At 39.8% G+C, this 21,401-nt stretch overlaps 1 protein-coding gene across 1 annotated transcript in view; it reads left to right on the forward strand.

Annotated features, from left to right (window-relative positions):
- INADL (InaD-like (Drosophila)) overlaps positions 1-21,401 on the forward strand; it is a 475,627-nt gene that overhangs the window by 31,504 nt on the left and 422,722 nt on the right. The window contains 3 exon segments of the mRNA XM_011988948.1: positions 1,526-1,654; positions 14,555-14,773; positions 18,118-18,270. Of these exon segments, the coding sequence (XP_011844338.1) occupies positions 1,526-1,654; positions 14,555-14,773; positions 18,118-18,270 (501 nt within the window).

The following is a 21,401-nucleotide window of genomic DNA, read 5'->3' on the forward strand; positions in this document are numbered from 1 at the left end:
GAGTTTGAGACCAGCCTGAGGAACATAGTCAAACCCCACCACCATGGCCAGGCACAGTGACTCATGCCTGTAATCCCAGCACTTTGGGAGGCCAAGGTGGGTGGATCGCCTGAGGTCAGGAGTTTGAGACCAGCCTGGTCCACATGGTGAAACCCTGTCTCTACTAAAAATATAAAAATTAGCCGAGTGTGGTGGCACATGCTTGTAATCCCAGCTAGTCGGGAGGCTGAGGCAGGAGAATTGCTTGAACCTGGCAGGTGGAGGTTGCAGTGAGCTGAAATTATGCCACTGCACTCCTGCCTGGGTGACAGAGTAAGGCTCTGTCTCAAAAAAACAAAAAACAAAGACATCCCACCTCGACAAAAGATTAAAAAATTAGCTGGGCATGGTGGTACATGCCTGTAGTCCCAGCTATTTGGGAGGCTGAGGTTAGAGGATGGATGATCCCAGGAGTTTGAGGCTGACATGAGCTCTCATCATGCATTGCACTCTAACCTGGGTAACAGAGTGAGACCTTGTCTCTAACAGAAAGAAAGAGAGAAAGAGAGAAAGAGAAGAAAGAAAGAAAGAGAGAGAGAGAGAGAGAAAGAGAGAGAGAGAGAAAGAAAGAAAGAAAGACAGACTAAGTAATGAGTATGCCCTAATGATCTTGAGAGGGAAGATATTGTTCTGCAGTTGGATTATGTGAAGTAATGCCCATTTCTTATAGAAACCTGCTAGTTAGAGGGGAAATGCTTATGTCTCTTAGTCTAATTTGTATAGTCCTATTGCTAATATCTTCAGTGGGGCCTACCTTTCCTCTCCCTCATAAGAGTCTCCTAAATTAGTCTCTCCACTTTGTGTCCTACCACCATTTTAGATTCTTCTCATTGCTGCCAGATGAATTTTCTTAAACCACTTCTTTGGTTCTGTCATTTCTCTTCTAAAACCTTTAACTACTTCCACTTGATTACCCAGTTAAATCCAACCTTTTGACCATATCTTTCATCCATTGTGTTATCTGGCCTAGCTTTGCCCTTATATTTTCTTTTTGCTTGAATGTCTTCCTTTGTAGTGCAACTTAAATGCCCCTTTTCCTTGAAGTTTTCTGTAATTCTTCATTGGTTTTGACTTCATGTTCTTCCTTCCCTGTAAAAAGTCTTTATAATATTTTGTGATTCTCTTTCAAGCAGACACGTATTTACTGGTCCCTACTATGTGCTGGGCACTGTGCTGGATATCCAGTGTAGAGTGAGGAGTGAGAAATGTTTCCTGTGCTCTTAGGGCTAGTGCCTTATGATCCAATATTATGCCTTGCATTTTAATTATTTATGTTTTACTTTCTCTCTACTGGATTATAAGATCCCTACGGTCAGGGACCATATGATTATCTCTGTCTGTATGTCTTAGCCTGTAGAACATTGCCTTGATTAATTGTATGAATGTTCAATTTGTTGCAATGTTACTTTGGTAATGATTGTATTGGAAAACTAAGAATCTGTGAGTATTACTGATCCTGTGACTCTTATGTGCCATTAATTTGTAGGTTTGCTGGGGCCATGTTGAAGAGGTTGAGCTCATTAATGATGGCTCCGGACTAGGTTTTGGTATAGTTGGAGGAAAAACAAGTGGCGTGGTTGTGAGGACTATAGTTCCTGGAGGATTAGCAGATCGAGTAAGTCAACCTTCCTTGTTATCATTTTGGTTTTATAAAATTTAAGTTGTATGAATTGAAATGTAATTTTATAACATGAGTTACCAGGATATATGACTTAATAACTAGAATTTAAGTATAGCTTAAAAATGGTTTATTCTGTAAGTATTATTTGTATACATGCTGTCTTATTTTAAACAGTTCCTAAATCAACATTTTTGGGGTTTGTTTTGCTTATAATTGACACGCTTCATGATTCCATCAGGGGACAATTTTTTTTTTTAATTGAAAAGCGTTGTTAATGAATATTGCATTTTGAACATCTGTATTATTCTCCTCTAGTGTGTCTTTCAATGGCCTAAATGTTAAAATCAGAAGATACAGCGATTATAAACATTTGTCCCAATATCATACATGGTAAATTTCACTTGAATTAAAATTTATGGCCTTATAAGTTAAATGACTACCTTTCATTGTTTAGCAGTGTTTACACTGAAAGTAGGCTATTAAAAAAATTAGCAACTGTTTCTGCTTAATTTTATATTGAAGAAATGTTAATTACTACTTTAGTTTTTAGAAATTAGTTTAGAAATTTGACTCTGAAGCCACTTAATAATAAGCCCATATTATATAGAATAGCCATGATAAATCAGAAATAACTTTAGTTATTCCCATAATCAGAATGATATGTAAAATTTCACTGATTATTGCCCAGTTACATATAAATTTATCCCTTCTAATAGACATACATAAGTAAAAATGAGCTTGCCATGCAAATGCATCTTCAAGGCAAGTTCCTTGGCTCTTCATTTCTGATCATGATTGCTTCACCTTATGCAGCTTGTGGAGCCATTGATGTTCCTCTCATCATTTCAGCACCTAAGAGTATTTATTTAGAACAGCAGTTGTCAAAGTTTGGTTGTGGGCCTCTGGAGGGCTCTGAGAGCCTTGCAGGTGGTCTATGAGATCCAAACAACTTTTACAATAATACCACGACGTTATTATCCCTTTCACCCTGTTAACATTTGTACTGATGATACAAAAGCAGCTGCAGGCTAAAACTGCTGGTGCCTTGGTGCAAAACAAGGCAGTGGCCACAAACTATTATAGTAATCATTGCATTCTCTTCTGCCATGTGCTTGCAACAAAAAAGAAAAAAATGCCGTTTCAATTGAAGTTTTTTTATGATGCAGTAAAATGATTAATTTTAGTAAATTTTGACCATTTAGTGCATGTCTTTTGAATATTGTCAAAATGGGAAGTATCATGTAGCATTCTTGCTATGTACTGAAGTATGATGGTTGTCTTAAGGCAAGTCATTTGCAAGGTGAATCTACTACTTTTTTATGTGGAACAGCATTTTTATTTTTATAAAAATAACTGCAGAAAAATTATGTTTATCCAGACTTGGGTATTTGGAAGATGTTTTCTTGAGAATGGATGATGTGAACTTGTTATTTCAAGGAAAACAACTGACACTGTTTGTTAGCAACAATAGAATTTGAGCTTAAGCAAAAATTAGAATTTTGGAAAATTTGTATTTTACCATGAGCTTGACATTTCCCTAATATTTAAAAGCTTTCTAAGGCTGGGCGTGGTGGCTCATGCCTGTAATCCCAGCACTTTGGGAGGCCGAGGTGGGAGGATCTCTTGAGCCCAGGAGTTCAATACCAGCCTTGGCAATGTGGCAAAACCCTGTCTGTACAAAAGACACAAAAGTTAGCTGGGCATGGTGCTACTTGGGAGGCTGAGGAGGTGGAGGCTGCTTTGAGCTGAGATTGTGGCACCGAACTCCATCTGGCCTGGGCGACAGAGTATGACCCTGTCTGAAGAAAAAAAATAAAAAAAGAAAGGAAAAGTAAAGAAAGGCATTTCTGATTAGATTGTTGATTGATATCAAGATGATTGTCTTGATATTTATTATATGATGAAATATGTCAGTACTTGGAAGGTCTGCATAACTGTGAATCGATATTTTCTTTTCTTCTCCTCTTTTTTTTTTTTTTTTTTTGAGTAGAGTCTTGCTCTGTTGCCTAGGCTAGAGTGCAGTGGCATGATCCTCTTACTACAGCCTCGACCTCCCAGGCTCAAGCAGTCCTTCTACCTCAGTCTCCCGAGTAGCTGGTGTTACAGGCGTGTACCACCAAGCTAGGCTAATTTATTTTTATTTTTATTTTTTTGAGACAGGATCTCACTCTGTCACCCAGGCTGGACTGCAGTGGTGCGATCTCGGCTGACTGCAGCCTCCCTCTGGGGCTCAAGTGATCCCCCACCTCAGCTTCTGGAGTAGCTGGGACTATAGACACAGGCCACCATGCCTGGCTAATTTTTGTGTTTTTTTGTAGAGATGGGGTTTCACTATGTTGCCCAGGCTGATTTCGAATTCCTGAGCTCAAGCAATCTTCCCGCCTTGTCCTCCCAAAGTGCTGGAATTACAGGTGTGAGCCATTGCACCTGCCTGGCCTTAGTTTTATTTTTTGTAGAGACAGTCTCGCTTTGTTTCCCGGGCTGGTCTTGAACTCCTGGCCTGAAGTGATCCTCCCGCTTAGGCCTTCCAAAGTGCTGGGATTGTAGGTGTGAGCCACCATATTCAGCCTCAATATTTTGTGAAGACCAGTATGTGATATGACAAAATAATATGTAGCTAAATGATCCTCTTGAAAATCAAGATAGATCAATCGATTTCAATAGTGTCTGAAAGTTTGTTGATATGGTTCCAGATTCTACATTGTAACTGTATAAGAAACCACCACTTGCCAAGTTTTGGTGTGTTATCAAAGAATAGGCTGAAAGGACTATTATAATACCCCTCCCCTTTCCAACTATATATCTGATTGAGGCCAGATATTCTTCATATACTTCATCCAAAACAGTATATTGTAACACATTGAATGCAGAAACAAATGAGTCTAGCTGTTTTCTTTTAAGCCAGATATTAAAGAGATTTGTAAAAATATTAAACAGTCCCACTCATATATATATATATATTTATGTATGTAAGATTTGATGACTTGCTAGGAGGATTCACAGAACTCAGCATACAGTTGTACCCATAGCTATATTTATTACAGTGAAGAATACAAAGCAAAATCAACATGGAAAAGGTTACATAAGGTGGAGACTGGAGGAAATCAAGCACAAGCTTCCATGAGTCCTCTCCCTGTGGAGTCATATAGGACACACTTACATATATATATATAGGTAAGAGTGGGACTGTTTAATATTTTTAATTTAATATATAATATATACTATATAATTTAATATATAATAAATATATATATTTAATATATATATATATTTTTGAGATGGAGTCTTGCTCTGTTGCCCAGGCTAGAGTGCAGTGGTGCAATCTTGGCTCACCAGAACCTCTGCCTCCCAGGTTCAAGTGATTCTCCTACCTCAGGCTCCCGAGTAGCTGGAACTACAGGCATGTGCCACCATGCCTGGCTAATTTTTGCATTTTTAGTAGAGGTGGGGTTTCACTATGTTGGCCAGGCTGGTCTCGAACTCCTGACCTCGTGATCCACCCGCCTCAGCCTCCCAAAGTGCTAAGATTACCGGTGTGAGCCACCACGCCTGGCCAATATTTTTTGTTTTGGAAAATATAGCTCTTTTAAAAATATATATACAATATAATAAATATTGATAAAAATTAACATTAAATATTATATATTAAAAAATTCCTCAGTACCAATTTTTGCATGTGTATATGTTTGTGAATTCATCTTTACCAGATTTCTCCAGAGAAACAGAACCAATAGGATATGTGTGTGATTATTTTAAAAAAGAGATTATTTTTAAAAATTGGCTCATGCCATGGTGGGGGCTGGCAAGTCCAAAATTTGTAGGGAAGGCAAGGAGGCTGGAAACCCAGACAAGAGTTGATGTTGTAGTCTTGTGTTTGACATCTATAGGGCAGGCCATCAGAATGTCTCAGGAAGCTCTGTTACATTCTTGAGGCAGAATTTCTTCTCTAGGAAATCTCAGTTTTTGTTTGTGAATTCTTCAACTGATTGTATGAGGCTCACCTACATCATTGAGGGTAATCTTCCTTTACTTAAAGTCAATTGTTTGTATATGCTAATCACATTTACAAAGTACCTTTGCAGCAATGTCTAGATTAGTGATTGACCAAAACAGTCAGCACCACAGCCCAGCCAAGATGACACATATAATTTAACTTATCCATTACCACAATCAAGGTAATGAGCGTATTCATTACTCCCAGCCGATTCCTGTACTGCTTTGTAATTCCTATCGCTCCATCCTTAATAATTTTTAAGAGTCTAAAGGAGTTCTGTCTTTATCCATTTAGTGTTGCTATAAGGAAATATCTGAGGATAGGTAATTTAAAATAAAAGAGGTTTATTTAGCTTATAGTTCTGCTGGCTGGAAAATTGGGCATCTGGGGAAAGCCTCAGGCTGCTTCCATGGTGGAAGATGGAGAGCCGGTGTGTGCAGAGATCACGTGGGCAGCGAGGAAGCTGGGGCGGAGAGGCGGAGGAGGTGGGGCAACTCTCTTTTTAACAATCAGAGTGAGAATTCACTGCACTAAGTAAACTCATAGCAGAGAACTCAGAGCAAGAACTCACTGCACCAAGCCATTCATGAGGGATTCACTCCCATGACCCAAACACCTCCCATTGGGCCTCACCTCTAACAGTGGGGATGCGATTTCAATGTGAGGTTTGAGGGGACAAACATCCAAACTGTAGCAAGTTCTGAGACCAGAATGTTTGAGAATGTTCATTTTATAGACGTTTAAAACACATCTGTGGCTGGATGCGGTGGCTCATGCCTGTAATCCCAACACTTTGGGAGGCTGAGCCGGGCGGATCACTTGAGGTCAGGAGTTTGGGACCAGCCTGGCCAACGTGTTGAAACACTGTCTCTACTAAAAATACAAAAAATTAACCCGGTGTGGAGGTGCATGCCTGTAATCCCAGCTACTCAGGAGGCTGAGGCACGAGAATTGCTTGAACCTTGGAGGCAGAGGTTGCAGTGAGCCAAGATCACGCCACTGCACTCTAGCCTGGGTGACAGAGGAAGACTCTGTCTCAAAACAAACAAACAAACAAACACGACACACATCTGTGGCACAACACAATATTCTTTAAGGATTCTTTAAAAATTTTTTTATAACCTGGAAAGAATAAAATATTGCAGAAAAATTTGGGATGCCTTTCTTTGTATTCCCTCCCTCCTCCTGCCTCTGCCTTAGAAATTTTAATAGGTTTTTTTGTTGGAGTGGCTTTTTTTTTTCCCGAAATGCAAAGTGGAGTGGTTATTGTGCAAAACAAAGGGTCAAGTAAATTTAAACAAAATCCAATAGGTTTCTTTACTGTAAGAATTTTCTTAGCTTTTAAAATACTAACGTGCTTTATGAATTTTCACAAGAGTAAGATGTGCAGAGTTTCCCAGATTAATCCCATTGAGGCATTGTTGGAAAAAGCCCAAGTCTGATTTTCGCCCTTTACTGGAAGGGATCGTCACTATTTCAGATCATCAAAGAGGAGGTAGAGGGTATGCTTGTCATGGGGTCATAAGAGCTCAAAGAGAAGCAAGTACTTATGCCAGACATTGTTATCTGCTTAATGTACATTATTCTCATGTAACCTTCAAAACACTCTTAGAAGTTTTATTCCCAAATTGTAGATATGGAAACCATTAAGAAATTGCCCAAGGTTACAGCAGCGAGGTGAGCCACAGAGTCAGGATTGAGCCCATATCTGTTTGATTCTGAAGTCTGAGCTTTGTCGTTAGAATTTATCCAAAGTTAATCCTAGTGTTTTCCTTTTCCTGATATACACCTGTGCACAATTGTTCACATCTATCAACAGGGAGTAGCCAGCTCTAGGAACAACAGAGCTATTGTCTCTTCTAGGGCATATGGTAAGGCCTAGGCATAGGGGACAGAGCAGTATTCACTTCTCCTTTCCTCTCATGTCAGCTGATGGCAGATAAAATCTCTTCAGCTTTCTTGCTATAACTAATTTATCTCCTTCCTCAGCCTGGCCTCATTTGTTGCTTATTATCAGTCAATGTTATGCTTGCTGTAACTCATGAAATGACTTAAGCTGCAGCACCCTCAGGCCTGAGGCTATGGCACAAGACATGGTGTACACCCTCCCTATTATCTACCTTTGGAGAAATTGTTCTCAACACACCTACATCCAAATTAGCCTCTGAAAGGAAAGAGCATAGGATTATAGTGTGTGAGCTTTAGAATCAGACAGATGAAGGCTTGAATTCTGGATCCACCTCTCACCCTGGGCAAATGACTTCTTGGCTTAATTCCATGTTTCTAAAATGGTCCCCAAGACACCAGATTTGATGACTTGCTGTGAGGATTCACAGAACTCAGCGTACAGTTGTACCCACAGCTATATTTATTACAGTGAAGAATACAAAGCAAAATCAACATGGAAAAGCTTGCATAAGGTGGAGCCTGGAGGAAACCAGGCACAAGCTTCCACAAGTCCTCTCCCTGTGGAGTCATATAGGACACACTTAAATCTTCCAGTGGTGAATTATGACCATACATCTGAAATGTCTGCCATGGAAGCCCATCAGAGACTCTGCCAAAACATAGGGTTATTACTGGATGCTGGTCACAGAGGCACACACTGTGTAGCGTATACTGAAGACCTAGACTTGCAGAAGAATGCAGGTGTTCACACTTTAGGCACCTTGAGCCATTTTTACCAGGGAATGGTGAGACCCCTCACAGAATCTAAGCTGCCAGGTGTTAGCCAAGGGCTAACCTTGTAAGAAGGCCTTTCCAAGGAAAGTTAATGCTTTTTATTTTTTGGCAGGAGATAATTTTGCTTGCCTTAAATAAAAGTCTGTGTGAAAATTCAATGTTAATCAATGTAACATGCTTAGCACAATGCCTCTTCGTTCCCAAAATGCTTATAACCCAATGAGAGAGAAATGTATTCTCATTTTGCTTAAGAAGGATCTGAGACTTAGGTAAGATAAACAACTGACCTTTGGCCATACAACTTGACCAAAGTAGAGCTAGGATTTGAACTTGGGTGCATCTGACTCCAAAGCCCTTACTTGTCTTTCTGTTGTGTCCTGCCACTAATGATGTAAAAGAAATGAAGTAGAAAATAGCATTTATTTATGTAAAAAAATTGATTTATAGGAATCTTTTTTTTTTTTTTGAGGTGGAGTCTGGCTCTCTTGCCCAGGCTGGAGTGCAGTGGCCGGATCTCAGCTCACTGCAAGCTCCGCCTCCTGGGTTCACGCCATTCTCCTGCCTCAGCCTCCCAAGTAGCTGGGACTACAGGCCACTTCGCCCGGCTAGTTTTTTGTATTTTTTAGTAGAGACGTGGTTTCACTGTGTTAGCCAGGATGGTCTCGATCTCCTGACCTCATGATCCGCCCATCGCGGCCTCCCAAAGTGCTGGCATTACAGGCTTGAGCCACCGCGCCCGGCCAGGAATCTTTTAAGAAACATTATTGAGATCTAGTTACAATGTCCAATCAGTTAATATAATTGGGCCAACTCCATGGATAGGGAAATTATATGATATTAAAAGGGTAGCTAAAAGGCCTATCTCTCTGTAAGCTTCAGAGCCTCTCCAAAATTCACAGTGCTTGAAACACTCACCTTAAGAACATTCTGTCAGTTGTGGCAAGAGTTAAACATCTTTTTGGGAGGTACTTTTTGTTTTGTTTTGTGTGACATTGATAATGGGCAGTGTAAAACCCTCGAAGTGCAGAAACCTATTTCATGTGATCTGAGGAAGTTCTAGGGCAGTCAGGTGTACTGGGATACCTCCTTGTCTTCAGAACACAGCCTATTTAAAGGTTGTCATACATTATTGACATTTTTGTATAAAGCAGTTAAAATATGAATCTATTGACTACCCGGTAACCTAATACTACGAAGGAATGGAACCAAGCAAGGGTTTGAGGGTGGATGTGGACTTTGAGAGACTTTTCAGTGTAGAGTAAGGAAGGCCCAGCTTGAGGTCACTAAATGGTTGGTTAGTCCCAAGCAATTTTGCTTTGAGTGATTCTATAAACAGATATTTTCTTTATCTTTAGAAATCAGTTAATGAGTGCTCTGGGAATTTGAGTAGGATAGGATAGTTTCTTTAATTCCTTTAGGGAAAAAGGGTGTATTTTGTTTTATAAAGTTACCCTTTTCTATCAATGACATGTTGCCTTTTGATTGAAGACCAATAATAAAACTGGCCTGGAATCGAACATAGTTATTATTTCATTTTCTGAGTTGTGGAAGTATTTGGTGCCTTTTTTTTTTTTTCTTTTCCTAAATAGAGACAGAGTCTTGCTCTGTCACTTAGGCTAGAGTGCAGTGGTACGATCCTAGCTCACTGCAGCTTCCAACTCGTGACTTTAAGCAGTCCTCCCAAAGTGTTGGGATTACAGGTGTGAGCCATGGATACCTGGACCCATTTTTTAGTTTTTGAAGAAACAAATTTGATTTCTTCTTTTGTAGCTCAGGTCTGAATTACTATAGGTTTTAAAATTTTTTAAAAATTATCATACACAACAGCATATCAGAGAAGTTAAAATGCAAAGTAATGTGGTTTTTTTTTTTTTAGCCTAAAGTTGCTCCTTTTTTTTTTTTTTTTTTTTTTTTTGAGACAGTGTCTTTCTCTGTTGCTCAGACTGGAGTGCAGTGGTATGATTTTGGCTCACTGCATCCTCCACTTCCCAGGTTCAAGTCTTGTGCCTCAGCATCCCATGTAGCTGGAATCACAGGTGCTCACCACCATGCCCAGCTAATTTTTGTGTTTTCAGTAGATACGGGGTTTCACTATGTTGGCCAGGCCGGTCTGGCCACAGAGTGAGACTCCGTCTCAAACAAAAACAAGTGCTGGGATTACTGGTGTACATTCACTGTAAGTGTGTGATACCCCTGTTGCATCAGCTATTTTAATTTTTCTGCCTTTCACACTATCTTCGCCAATATGCATAATTTTTTTCTCTTTTGAAAGAATCTATGGATTAATAAAACTGGTATATGTGAATGTTTGATTAGCACGCTGTGTACTTGAATCTTGGCATAGCTATTTATTGGTTTTCACTGATTGACGATTTCTGTTAAAGAACAAAAGGGACTTTATGCCTTTCAGTTTCCTCACACAGAAGATAGGTTATGGAAGGAGAATGTTGATCAGAAAATATCAATAAAATGCAGACTGGGGCTGCTGGACTTAGACAAGGTAGCTGTCATTTTGGTGTCTTTCTATCAATCTGACTAATGACTATTTTTGTACTTATGAATTCTTTAGAACACCTGCTTTTCTGCAGGAAGAAAATGTTTGACTTTCAGTGACAGATGCAAATTATCGACATCATTTTAAATTAAGAGTTGAGGTAAAATAGAAGAAAACTAATGCCTAGGAAGTGACTAAAAATATACTTTATGATAAAATGTCCTTCTTTGGCCAAGCCAAGTATGAAAACACTTATTAGACATATTTTTAAAAAAATTTTTGATCAAGGCATAATTCTATTGAAGAATAGTTTGATTTACAGAGGTAACTTTACCCTTATTTTTCATCAGAACCACTGACTTTCTCTTAAGCAGTTGCTTATTTTGTTTTAAGTCTGTTGCATGGATGAAAACAGAATATCAAGTTATCACTATTAAAGTAGAAATCCAGCAATTCTTCATTCCTTTTTTCATAACAATGTCCTCCTTGCATCTGTTTCCATTTTCTAAGTCTTTCCAGATGTTTCTGAATTAAATTGCATTTTTGCTGCACCACTTCTCTCCACTTCCAGTCCCTTCTAGTGGCTTCTGAAAGCACAGAACTTTGTACGCATTATTTCAATCTAAAACATTCCTTCATTTAGGTTCCTGTAAAATTGGCAAAAAGGAAGGATGGAGAATAGACTTTTCAGTCTAAAGGTTTTTTAAAAAAACTTCTTCCTTCAGAATCTCATCTTTAGCTTGCAGGTGGTGCCACCTGAAACTAGGATTTTGAAGCTTAGAACTGGATTAACCCAATAGTCTGCTCTGTTCTCAAGCTTTCTCTCCATGTTGCAGAATATCTATTTTTGATCTTCATTTCATTCAAACTTTTTGAGAGTTATAGGCAGTTTCTTGGAGAATAGGAAAGCAGTACATTTACTATCTACTAGCAGCCTTTGCGTGTAGGAGATTGACTTGCTACAGTAATGTTACTCTGGAGATATTGAAGTATAAGGCAAATAACTGGATGAGAGTAGTCTTAGTGAGCAACTTGGATTCAACTTTGGTTCAACCCTTTTATCAGCTTTGTGACCTTGGTCAAGTCAGTCAAACTTTTTGTATCTCAGTTTTTCTCATTTGATAGTTGTCCTTCTCTAAGTGAGATGGTACATGAAAGTGATTTTGAACCTGTAAGGTGCTCTGCATGTATAAGTTTAAATAAAGCCAGCGGTGTTAACATTGTGGTATCTTTAATGCGCTGTAATAAAGATAAGTAGGGTGAATTCAAAATTTCTGACTAAACAAATTTAGGAAAAATTTTGTAAAAATTAGCTGTTTCAAAAATTTATCAAAGAAGGGAAATGATGAACGTTTAGAACAGATACTCATTTTGATAAATTATTTACCTTCTGTGTATGAAATATACATGTAAAAGAATGTATATAATATCTGTGCACATTTTAAATGATAATTAAACAATAATTATTTGCAAGACCAACTTGGGCAACAGAGTGGGACTCCATCTCAACAAAACAAAACAATAGTTACCAGTGTATAATACATACCACTTAGCTTAAGAAATATAACATTATGTATCTTTTCTTTCAACTCATCTGGAACCTTGACTTTATTTATTTATTTATTTATTTATTTGTTTATTTATTTATTTAATTTTTATTTTTTATGAGATAAGAGTCTAGCTCTGGGTCGCCTAAGCTGGAGTGCAGTGACGTGATCTTGGCTCACTGCAACCTCCGCCTCCCAGGTTCAAGCGATTCTCATGCCTCAGCCTCCCGAGTAGTTGAGATTACAGGTGTGTGCCATCACATCTGGCTAATTTTTGTATTTTTAGTAGAGACGGGGTTTCTCCATGTTGGCCAGGCTGGTCTCGAACTCTTGGCCTCAAGTGATCCACCTACTTTGGCCTCCCAAAGTGCTGGGATTACAGGTGTGAGCCACTCTGCTGGCAGAATCATGACTTTAAATACCTTCTATGTGCTGATGACCCGCAAGGTTTTTTTTTTTTTTTTTTTTTAAACCTCTCCCCAACTCCCAAATTTAAATGTGTAGTCTGGATTTCTCTACTGAACTTCAGATTTGTGTATCTGGCTGTATACCTGTTACCTCCACTTGAATGTCTAATAGGTATCTAAGACAACAGCTCTGAAACTGAACTCCTGATTTCCACCTCACCCATCTGTACCTCTGTAGTCTTCATCTCAGTTCATGGCAACTCTATCTTTCCAGTTGCTCAGGCTAAAAACTTGGGAGTTTTGACCCCTTTTCCTGCCTCATAGCCCATATAGAAGCTATCTGCAAATCCTATTGACAGTTTATTAAAAATATATCTTGGCCGGGCATACATCCTGGCTAACACGGTGAAACCCCGTCTCTACTAAAAAAAATACAAAAAAACTAACCGGGCGAGGTGGCGGGCGCCTGTAGTCCCAGCTACTTGGGAGGCTGAGGCAGGAGAATGGCGTGAACCCGGGAGGCGGAGCTTCCAGTGAGTTGAGATCCGGCCACTGCACTCCAGCCTGGGTGACAGAGCGAGACTCCGTCTCAAAAAAAAAATAATGTATGTATGTATGTATGTATGTAGGTATGTATCTATCTATCTATCTATCTATCTATCTATCTATCTATCTTGGCCGGGCATGGTGGCTCACGCCTGTAATCCAAGCACTTTGAGAGGCTGAGGTGGGTGGATCATGAGGTCAGGAGTTTGAGACCAGCATGACATGGTGAAACCCTGTCTCTACTAAAAATACAAAAATTAGCCAAGCGTGGTGGTGCGCACCTGTAATCCCAGCTATTCAGGAGGCTGAGGCAGGAGAATCCCTTGAACCCCGGAGGCGGAGGTTGCAGTGAGCCGAGATCGCGCCATTGCCCTCTAGCCTGGGTGACAGAGCATGAGATTCTGATTCAAAAACAAAACAAAACAAAACAAAAATCTATCTATCTATCTATCTATCTATCTATCTATCTATCTATCTATCTATCTATCTATCTATCTAGAATGTCACTTCTGAACACCCCAGCTGTGAACCACACCCAAGCTATTGTGGATTATTGCTAAGGCCTCCCAACTCGTATTTTTGCTTCTCTCGTTTCCTCTTCTGTAGTTTATTTTAAGCACAGAAGCTTGAATTCTGTTGTTGAAGTCAGTCAGGTAATGTCACTCTTCTGTTTCAAAATCCTACTCAATGCCTTCTCTTCCCAATCATGCAAAGAAGATGCCCTATACTGTCTGACTTCGTTAACTCTCCCATCTCTTAGATTACTCTTTTTTTCCCTCATTTTCTTGTAGCCGCACTGGCATCTTTCTATTCCTCAAACATGTCACTGAGGATGTTGGTTTTCAAGTTCCCAGCTTTATGCTGGAGGCTTCTGTTCTGACCTTTCCTTCTTGAGGCCCTGGCTTTTCTGTCCTTTTCCTTGCACACATGGCCATTAACACCCAACTCTAGGCCATTAGGCATGAGCTTATACCCTCAAGCAAAGGCCTTTTTTAGAATACTGGTTACTTTTCTCATTTTGAGCCTTTCCTTTGTATTCTACGTGAAATTCCTTTACTCTCACCATTTCAGCCAGTTATTAACAGTACTCCATTTTATTCAGCATTTTAGGTGGCTTTTTTGTCAGCCATTTTGCCAGAGCCAAAAATCTGATGAACTGTTATTAACTAGTGAAGTTAGAGCATTGATTTCTCGAAATAATTTTGTCTTTTTCTTGGATTGAAGGATGGAAGACTCCAGACAGGGGACCACATCTTGAAGATTGGTGGCACAAATGTGCAGGGAATGACCAGCGAGCAAGTTGCACAAGTTCTAAGGAACTGTGGGAATTCAGTCAGGATGCTCGTTGCTAGAGATCCAGCTGGTGACATTTCAGTCACCCCTCCTGCCCCTGCAGCCTTACCTGTTGCCCTGCCTACTGTAGCCAGCAAAGGCCCTGGTTCTGTGAGTTATACATATCATTCTTTCATCTCAAATCAAAGCCTGGGTGTGACACACTGTAAGATAAGAAATTCTTTCAACTTGAGGCACCACATTGGTGTGAGTTGTGTGCTCACCAGTGAAACAGGAAAATAAAAAAACTCATTTGGAGACATTAGACATGTTGGTTTTTCTATTTTGCTGTTTCTCAGGGTTAAGTCATTCAGCCTCCCTGAGCATCAGTGACTTATTTATAAATTGAAGAATAATAATACTTGCCTTGTCTATTTCACTGAGCTGGTGAGGAGACATCCAGGTGGTGGAGGGAAAACTGTTAACACTGGCTGATGTGTGAGAATTATCACTGGTAGCCACAGGCTGACTAAAGGGAATGGATATCAATAATAATATTTATTATACTAATTATTTTAGTTATATAATAATAATAGTTATTTTTAATTATCAAACACCTGGAATTGTTCAGATCATCTGAAATCTTCACAGTAATTCTGCCAGATAGGCCTTATTGTACATTTAATAGATGAGGAAAATAAAGTCAAACATCATGTTAAAGACCTTATAGGGAGTAAGTTGCAAAACTGGAATTTGAATTCACATGTTTCTGGTCCATTCCAAGCTCCTTCCCACTATCTCAACATGGGCTTTTAGTGAAGACATAATAAAGTAAAAGCAAAGAAATGGGTTTTTTGTTTGTTTGCTTGTTTTGTTTTGTTTTTGAGATGGAGTTTCGCTCTTGTTGCCCAGGTTGGAGTGCAGCAGCGCGATCTTGGCTCACCGCAACCTCCACCTCCCAGGTTCAAGCGATTCTCCTGCCTCAGCCTCCTGAATAGCTGGGATTACAGGCATGCACCACCACGCCTGGCTAATTTTGTATCTTTAGTAGAGATGGAGTTTCCCCATGTTGGTCAGGCTGGTCTCAAACTTCCGACCTCAGGTGATCTGCCCACCTTGGCCTCCCAAAGTGCTGAGATTACAGGCGTGAGCCACCATGACTGGCCAGAAATAGGTGTTAAAGGGAGGGTCCAGGAGGAAGAGGAAAGAAAAGAGAAATGGGCCGGACGCGATGGCTCGTGCCTCTAGTCCAGCACTTTGGGAGGCCAAGGTGAGTGGATCACCTGGGGTCAGGGGTTCAAGAGCAGCCTGGCCAACATGGCAAAACCCAATCTCTACTAAAAATACAAAAATTAGCCAGATGTGGTGCACACCTGTAGTCCCGGATTCTCCGGCTGAGTCACTTCAACCGAGGAGGCAGAGGTTGCAGTGAGCTGAGATTGTGTCACTGCACTCCAGCCTGGGCAACAGGGCAAGACTCTGTTAAAAAAAAAAAAAAAAAAAAAAAAAGAAAGAAAGAAACAAAAACAAAAGGAAAGATAAATGATTATGGTGGAAAAGGGTGGAAGGCCACTGATTATCATCACCTGAGATGTCATTCTGTGTATTCTGGGAAGTTGTTGCCTTTCTCTACTTGGAACTGTATGAGTGGAAGTTTTCTATTTGAAATATCAGAACCTTTAAAAAGTTTCTCCAGCTGGGCTCGGTGGCTCACGCCTGTAATCCCAGCACTTTGGGAGGCTAAGGCAGGTGGATCACATGAGACCAGGAGTTCGAGACCAGCCTGGCCAACATGGTGAAACCCGATTCTACTAAAAATACAAAGATTAGCCAGGAGTGGTGGCACACGCTTATAATCCCAGCTACTTAGGAGGCTGAGGCAGGAGAATCACCTGAACCCGGGAGGTGGAGGTTGCAGTGAGCCGAGATCCTGCCACTGCACTCTAGCCTGGGTGACAGAGGAAGACTGTCTCAAAAAAAAAAAAAAGTTTCTCCAAATTGTGGTTACATTTTCTTTTTCCTCCATTACTCTAGTTCCCCAGAGCCTTCTACTTTGTAGTGAGAGACAAATGTGGATATGTGATAAGTGGAAACTTGATTGAATCAATTATTTACTTTCTCATGTTAATGTTTTGAATTAAAAGCAAAGTATTATGTATTTAGACACCTTACTCATTTACAGAATAGTTTAAAAGACGAGTATTGAAAATAAGTTTTAGGGCCAGATGCAGTAGCTCACACCTGTAGTCCCAGCTACCTGGAAGGCTGAAGGGGGAGGATTGCTTGAGGCCAGGAGTTTGAGGTTGCAATAAGCTGTGATTGCTGCATTGCACTCCTGCTTGGGTGACAGAGCAAGATTTTGTCTCTGGAAAAAAAAAAACAAAAAAACCAACAACAAAGAAGAAAATAAAATAAGTTTTAGGTCGATATTTTTATATTACTGAACAATAATTAGTTTTACGTTTTGTTTCTAAATTTTTCTTTATGTTCGTAGTTCTTTCAGATACAAATATAGCCTAACTTTTTTCTAAGTGGTTATATTAGCTTTCTGTTGTTGTATAACAAATTTACTGGTTTAAAACAATGTCCTTTGTTAGTTCACAGTTCTGTAGGTCAGAATTCAGGGTGGGCTTGGCTTGACTCTCTGCTTAGCTGCTGTTGCTTCTTTTTTTCTTTTTCTTTTTCTTTTTTTTTTTTTTTGAGACAGGGTCTTGCTCTGTTGCCCAGCCTGGAGTGCAGTGGCGTGATCTCGGCTCACTGCAGCCTCTGCCTCTTGGGTTCAAGCAATTCTCCTGTATCAGCCTCCGGAGCAGTGGGGGTTACAGGCATGTGCCACCACGCCTGGCTAATTTTTGTATTTTCAGTAGAGACGGGGTTTTACCATGCTGGCCAGGCTGGTCTCAAACTCCTGACCTCAGGTGATCTGCCTGCCTTGGCCTCCCAAAATGCTGGGATTATAGGTGTGAGCCACTGTACGTGGCCTCTGCTTAGCTTCTTACGAAGGCCAAAATCAAGGTGTGGGCCTGGCTGGGCTCTTTTCTGGATGCCCTGGGGATAGTCCACGTCCAGTCTCATTCGGATTGTTGGCAGAATCTTGTTCCTTGCAACTGTAGGACTGAGGTCTCTTTTTATTTGTTGGCTGCCAGCCAGAGACCTCTTTCGGCTCCTTAAGGTCCCCTACATTACTTGTCACGTGACTCCCTCCATCTTCAAACCACAAGTTGAGTCCTTAATGATTCAGATCTTTTTCATTTCCCTTTCTACTACCAGCAGGAGAAAACTCTGCCTTTAAAGGACTCCAGTGATGAGATTAGGCCCACCTGGATAATCTCCATTTTGCCATGTAATATGGCATCAATATGGGAGTAGCACAAGGGATTGAAGGTCATGGGACTGTCTTAAAATTCTGCCTACCATAGGCACTAAGAAAATACTTGACAAACCTTGCACAGATTGACTATGTACACACAAGTATGCCACTAAGCATATATAATTAAATTTGGTTTTTCCTTTAGGACAGTTCTCTTTTTGAAACTTATAATGTTGAGCTCGTGAAAAAAGATGGGCAGAGTCTTGGAATTAGAATTGTTGGCTATGTTGGAACATCTCATACAGGTAAATGAATCATTTCTATTTTATATTTGGAAATAATCATAAAGGATGTTAAGGTTTCTAGATAGTAAAATTAAATACTTGCAGATTTTAATTTAAGTCTTGAACAATAAAACCATGAATCTATGCTAGCAACCAGTCACTTCTCAGTGATTACAGAGTCACATTTTTATCTCAGTAGTTTTATAGCTGGCGTGATATCCATTAACAAAAGAATATAATTGGCCAGCTCAGTGTGTAATATTTGAATTGTACCTTCTTTTGTTTGTGAAATAGCTATATTATGAATATTGTTAATATATTATGCTAGATTAGATTTGTGATAAGTAAATTGATTACTGTATATATTTCATATTGTAAATGTTCCCAAAGTATGACTGTTATGTTTTATCACTAAAAAAAAAGTTAAAACAAGCATTTTCATTAGAACTATTTTCCTTTCATGTAAAAGGAATAAACTATGAGAATAAATACACAGTTCAAGTATCTCTGAATAAAACTCTCTCAACTCCTATCTGCAAAGCTTTGGTAACTTTCACTATAAGATTTATTCCTTTATTTTAAGATAATTATTAGGGTAAGAAAAAATAAACTTTTCCATAAATACTTGCTAATATGAAAATTCAGAGTTATAAAATGTTCTGGTTTTTTTTAATAGCAAGATTGCAGAGTTCATTTCCTTAAAAAAATTGTTATTTTGCATATTTACAGCAGGTGGAAGGATTAAGAGTGCTAATGTATTCAAAGTCCTGAATGAAATTCATGTCAGACCACCTTGTGCTATTTTAGCCTAATGAACTATCTTTTTTCAAACCTTTAGATTCTAGGTGCCACCTTTATTTAGGTTCAGAATTTAATGACATTCAAAAGAGCTCAGTGTGGATTGTATAATAATGTTGCAAAAAACCACTTTGAGTAGTTTTTAGTATGTTAAGTGTGGTTAGAGGAATCATTAGTTCCTAAACTTATGATTTTGTTCCTAAGTGAAAGTGAATGACTGGTAGAACATTGAGAAAATTTCATGTTTACATTACTGAAGAAAGGAAAGTATCTTTTTACTGTTTTACTTCTTTTTTTTTTTTTTTGAGACGGAGTCTTGCTCTGTCGCCCAGGCTGGAGTGCAGTGGCACAGTCTTGGCTCACTGCAACCTCCACTTCCCAGTTTCAAGAGATTCTCCTACCCCAGGCTTCGGGTAGCTGGGACTACAGGCAGGCACCACCATGCCCAAATAATTTTTGTATTTTTAGCAGAGACAGGGTTTCACTATGTTGGCCAGGGTGGTCTCAAACTCATGACCTCAGATGATCCACCTGCCTTGGCCTCCCAAAGTGCTTGAATTACAGGCATGAGCCACCATGCCTGGCCCATTTTATTTCTTTACCCTCAAAAGTTTTTTGGACTGGGTAGTTAGGGGTGGTAGGGAGCAGGTAAATCCAAACACAACTCAACATGCTTTTTAACAAGTGGTCTTTGAAAATCATTTTTGCTGTATTCTATTCGTTGGACTTTTGAGCAGTTCTGGAGAGGGTAGAAAAATGAATAAGAAAAGTCTGTTCAGGGAAACAAATGTGTAAGAAACACTTAGTTCTTTTTAAAAAATTATTATTATCTTTTTTTTTTCCTTTTCTGAGATGGAGTCTTGCTCTGTCACCCAGAGCTGTAGTGCAGTGGTATGATCTCAGCTCACTGCAACTTCTGCCTCCCAGGTTCAAGTGACTCTTGTGCCTCAGACTCCCCAGTAGCTGGGACTACAGGTGTGCACCACCACACCCGATTCACATTCTGCAGATGTGAAATCCGCAGATATGCGGGGCCCACTGTACAAGCAAACTATCATGGTATGGCAGATGACATATTCAGTTTGTCAGAGGGAAATGGAGAATTCACAAAGAAGGCAGCATTTGAGCTATGAATGGAAAAGAAGAAGGGTTTTGATAGGTCAAAGTTTACTAGAAGAAAGAAGCTAGAGAAAAGGTAAAATCATGAAAATGCCAGCTGTTTTGGGGAAATGTCAAGTGTGTGCTGTGGACCAGGCTTGGTGGTTCATGCCTGTAATCCCAGCACTTTGGGAGGCTGAGGCTGGCGGCTCATTTGAGCCCAGAAGTTCAAGACCAGCTTGGGCAACATGGTGAAACCCTGTCTCTACAAAAAATAAAAAAAATTGTAGCCCCAGCTACTCAGGAGGCTGAGGTGGGAGGATCGCTTGAGCTGGGGAGGCAGAAGCTGCAGTGAGCCATGATTGTGTCACTACACACCAACCTGCAACCTGGGCAACAGAGCCAGGCCCTGTTTCAAAAAAAATAGTAATAAGAGCCTGGTGTGTCCAGACTTATTTTCTTGGAAAGTTGTAGTGGAAATTGAAGGCAAAAAATAAATTTGGACAGATTATGGAAGGCCTTGAATGTGATTCTATGAAATTTGTATATTATTTTGTTGGCAATGGGAAGCAATTGATGTTTATTTTTTCTTCTATAGTTTTTTGTTTTGTTTTGTTTTGGTTTTTGGTTTTTGTTTTTTGAGACAGAATCTCGCTCTGTTGCCCAGGCTGGAGTACAGTGGCACGATCTCAGCTCACTGCATCCTCCACCTTCCGGGTTCAAGCAATTCTCCTGCCTCAGCCTCCCAAGTAGCTGGGATTAGACGTGCACCATCACGCCCAGCTAATTTTTGTACTTTAGTAGAAACAGGGTTTTGCCATGTTGGCCAGGCTGGTCTTGAACTCCTGACCTCAAGTGATCTGTCTGCCTCAGCCTCCCAATGTGCTGGGATTACAGGTGTGAGCCACCGTGCCCGGAATTTTTTTTTTTTTTTTTTTTTTAAGAGACAAGCCTTAAGCTCCTGGGCTCAGGTGATTCTCATGCCTCAGCCTCCAGAGTAGCTGGAATCACAGGCATATACCATCACACTTAGCTAATTTTAAAATTTTTTGTAGGGATGACATCCTACTATGTCACCCAGGCTTGCCTCAAAGTCCAGGGCTCAGGTGATCCTACCTCAGCCTCCCAAAGTGCTGGGATTACAACTGAACAACTACACCTGGCCTATAAACAATGTTTTGAGTTTAGTTGGAAATAAAAATGTAAAATCATGCAGATCTATTGTGTTTTATTTTCCAGTTTCCCTTCCTGTCCCTGCCCATGGGAAGGCATGCTTTACAATTAAAGTTTTAAATTTTAAATTAAAAAA

The sequence above is a fragment of the Mandrillus leucophaeus genome, unplaced genomic scaffold (assembly GCF_000951045.1).
Source record: "Mandrillus leucophaeus isolate KB7577 unplaced genomic scaffold, Mleu.le_1.0 Scaffold341, whole genome shotgun sequence".
Taxonomy (NCBI): domain Eukaryota; kingdom Metazoa; phylum Chordata; class Mammalia; order Primates; family Cercopithecidae; genus Mandrillus; species Mandrillus leucophaeus.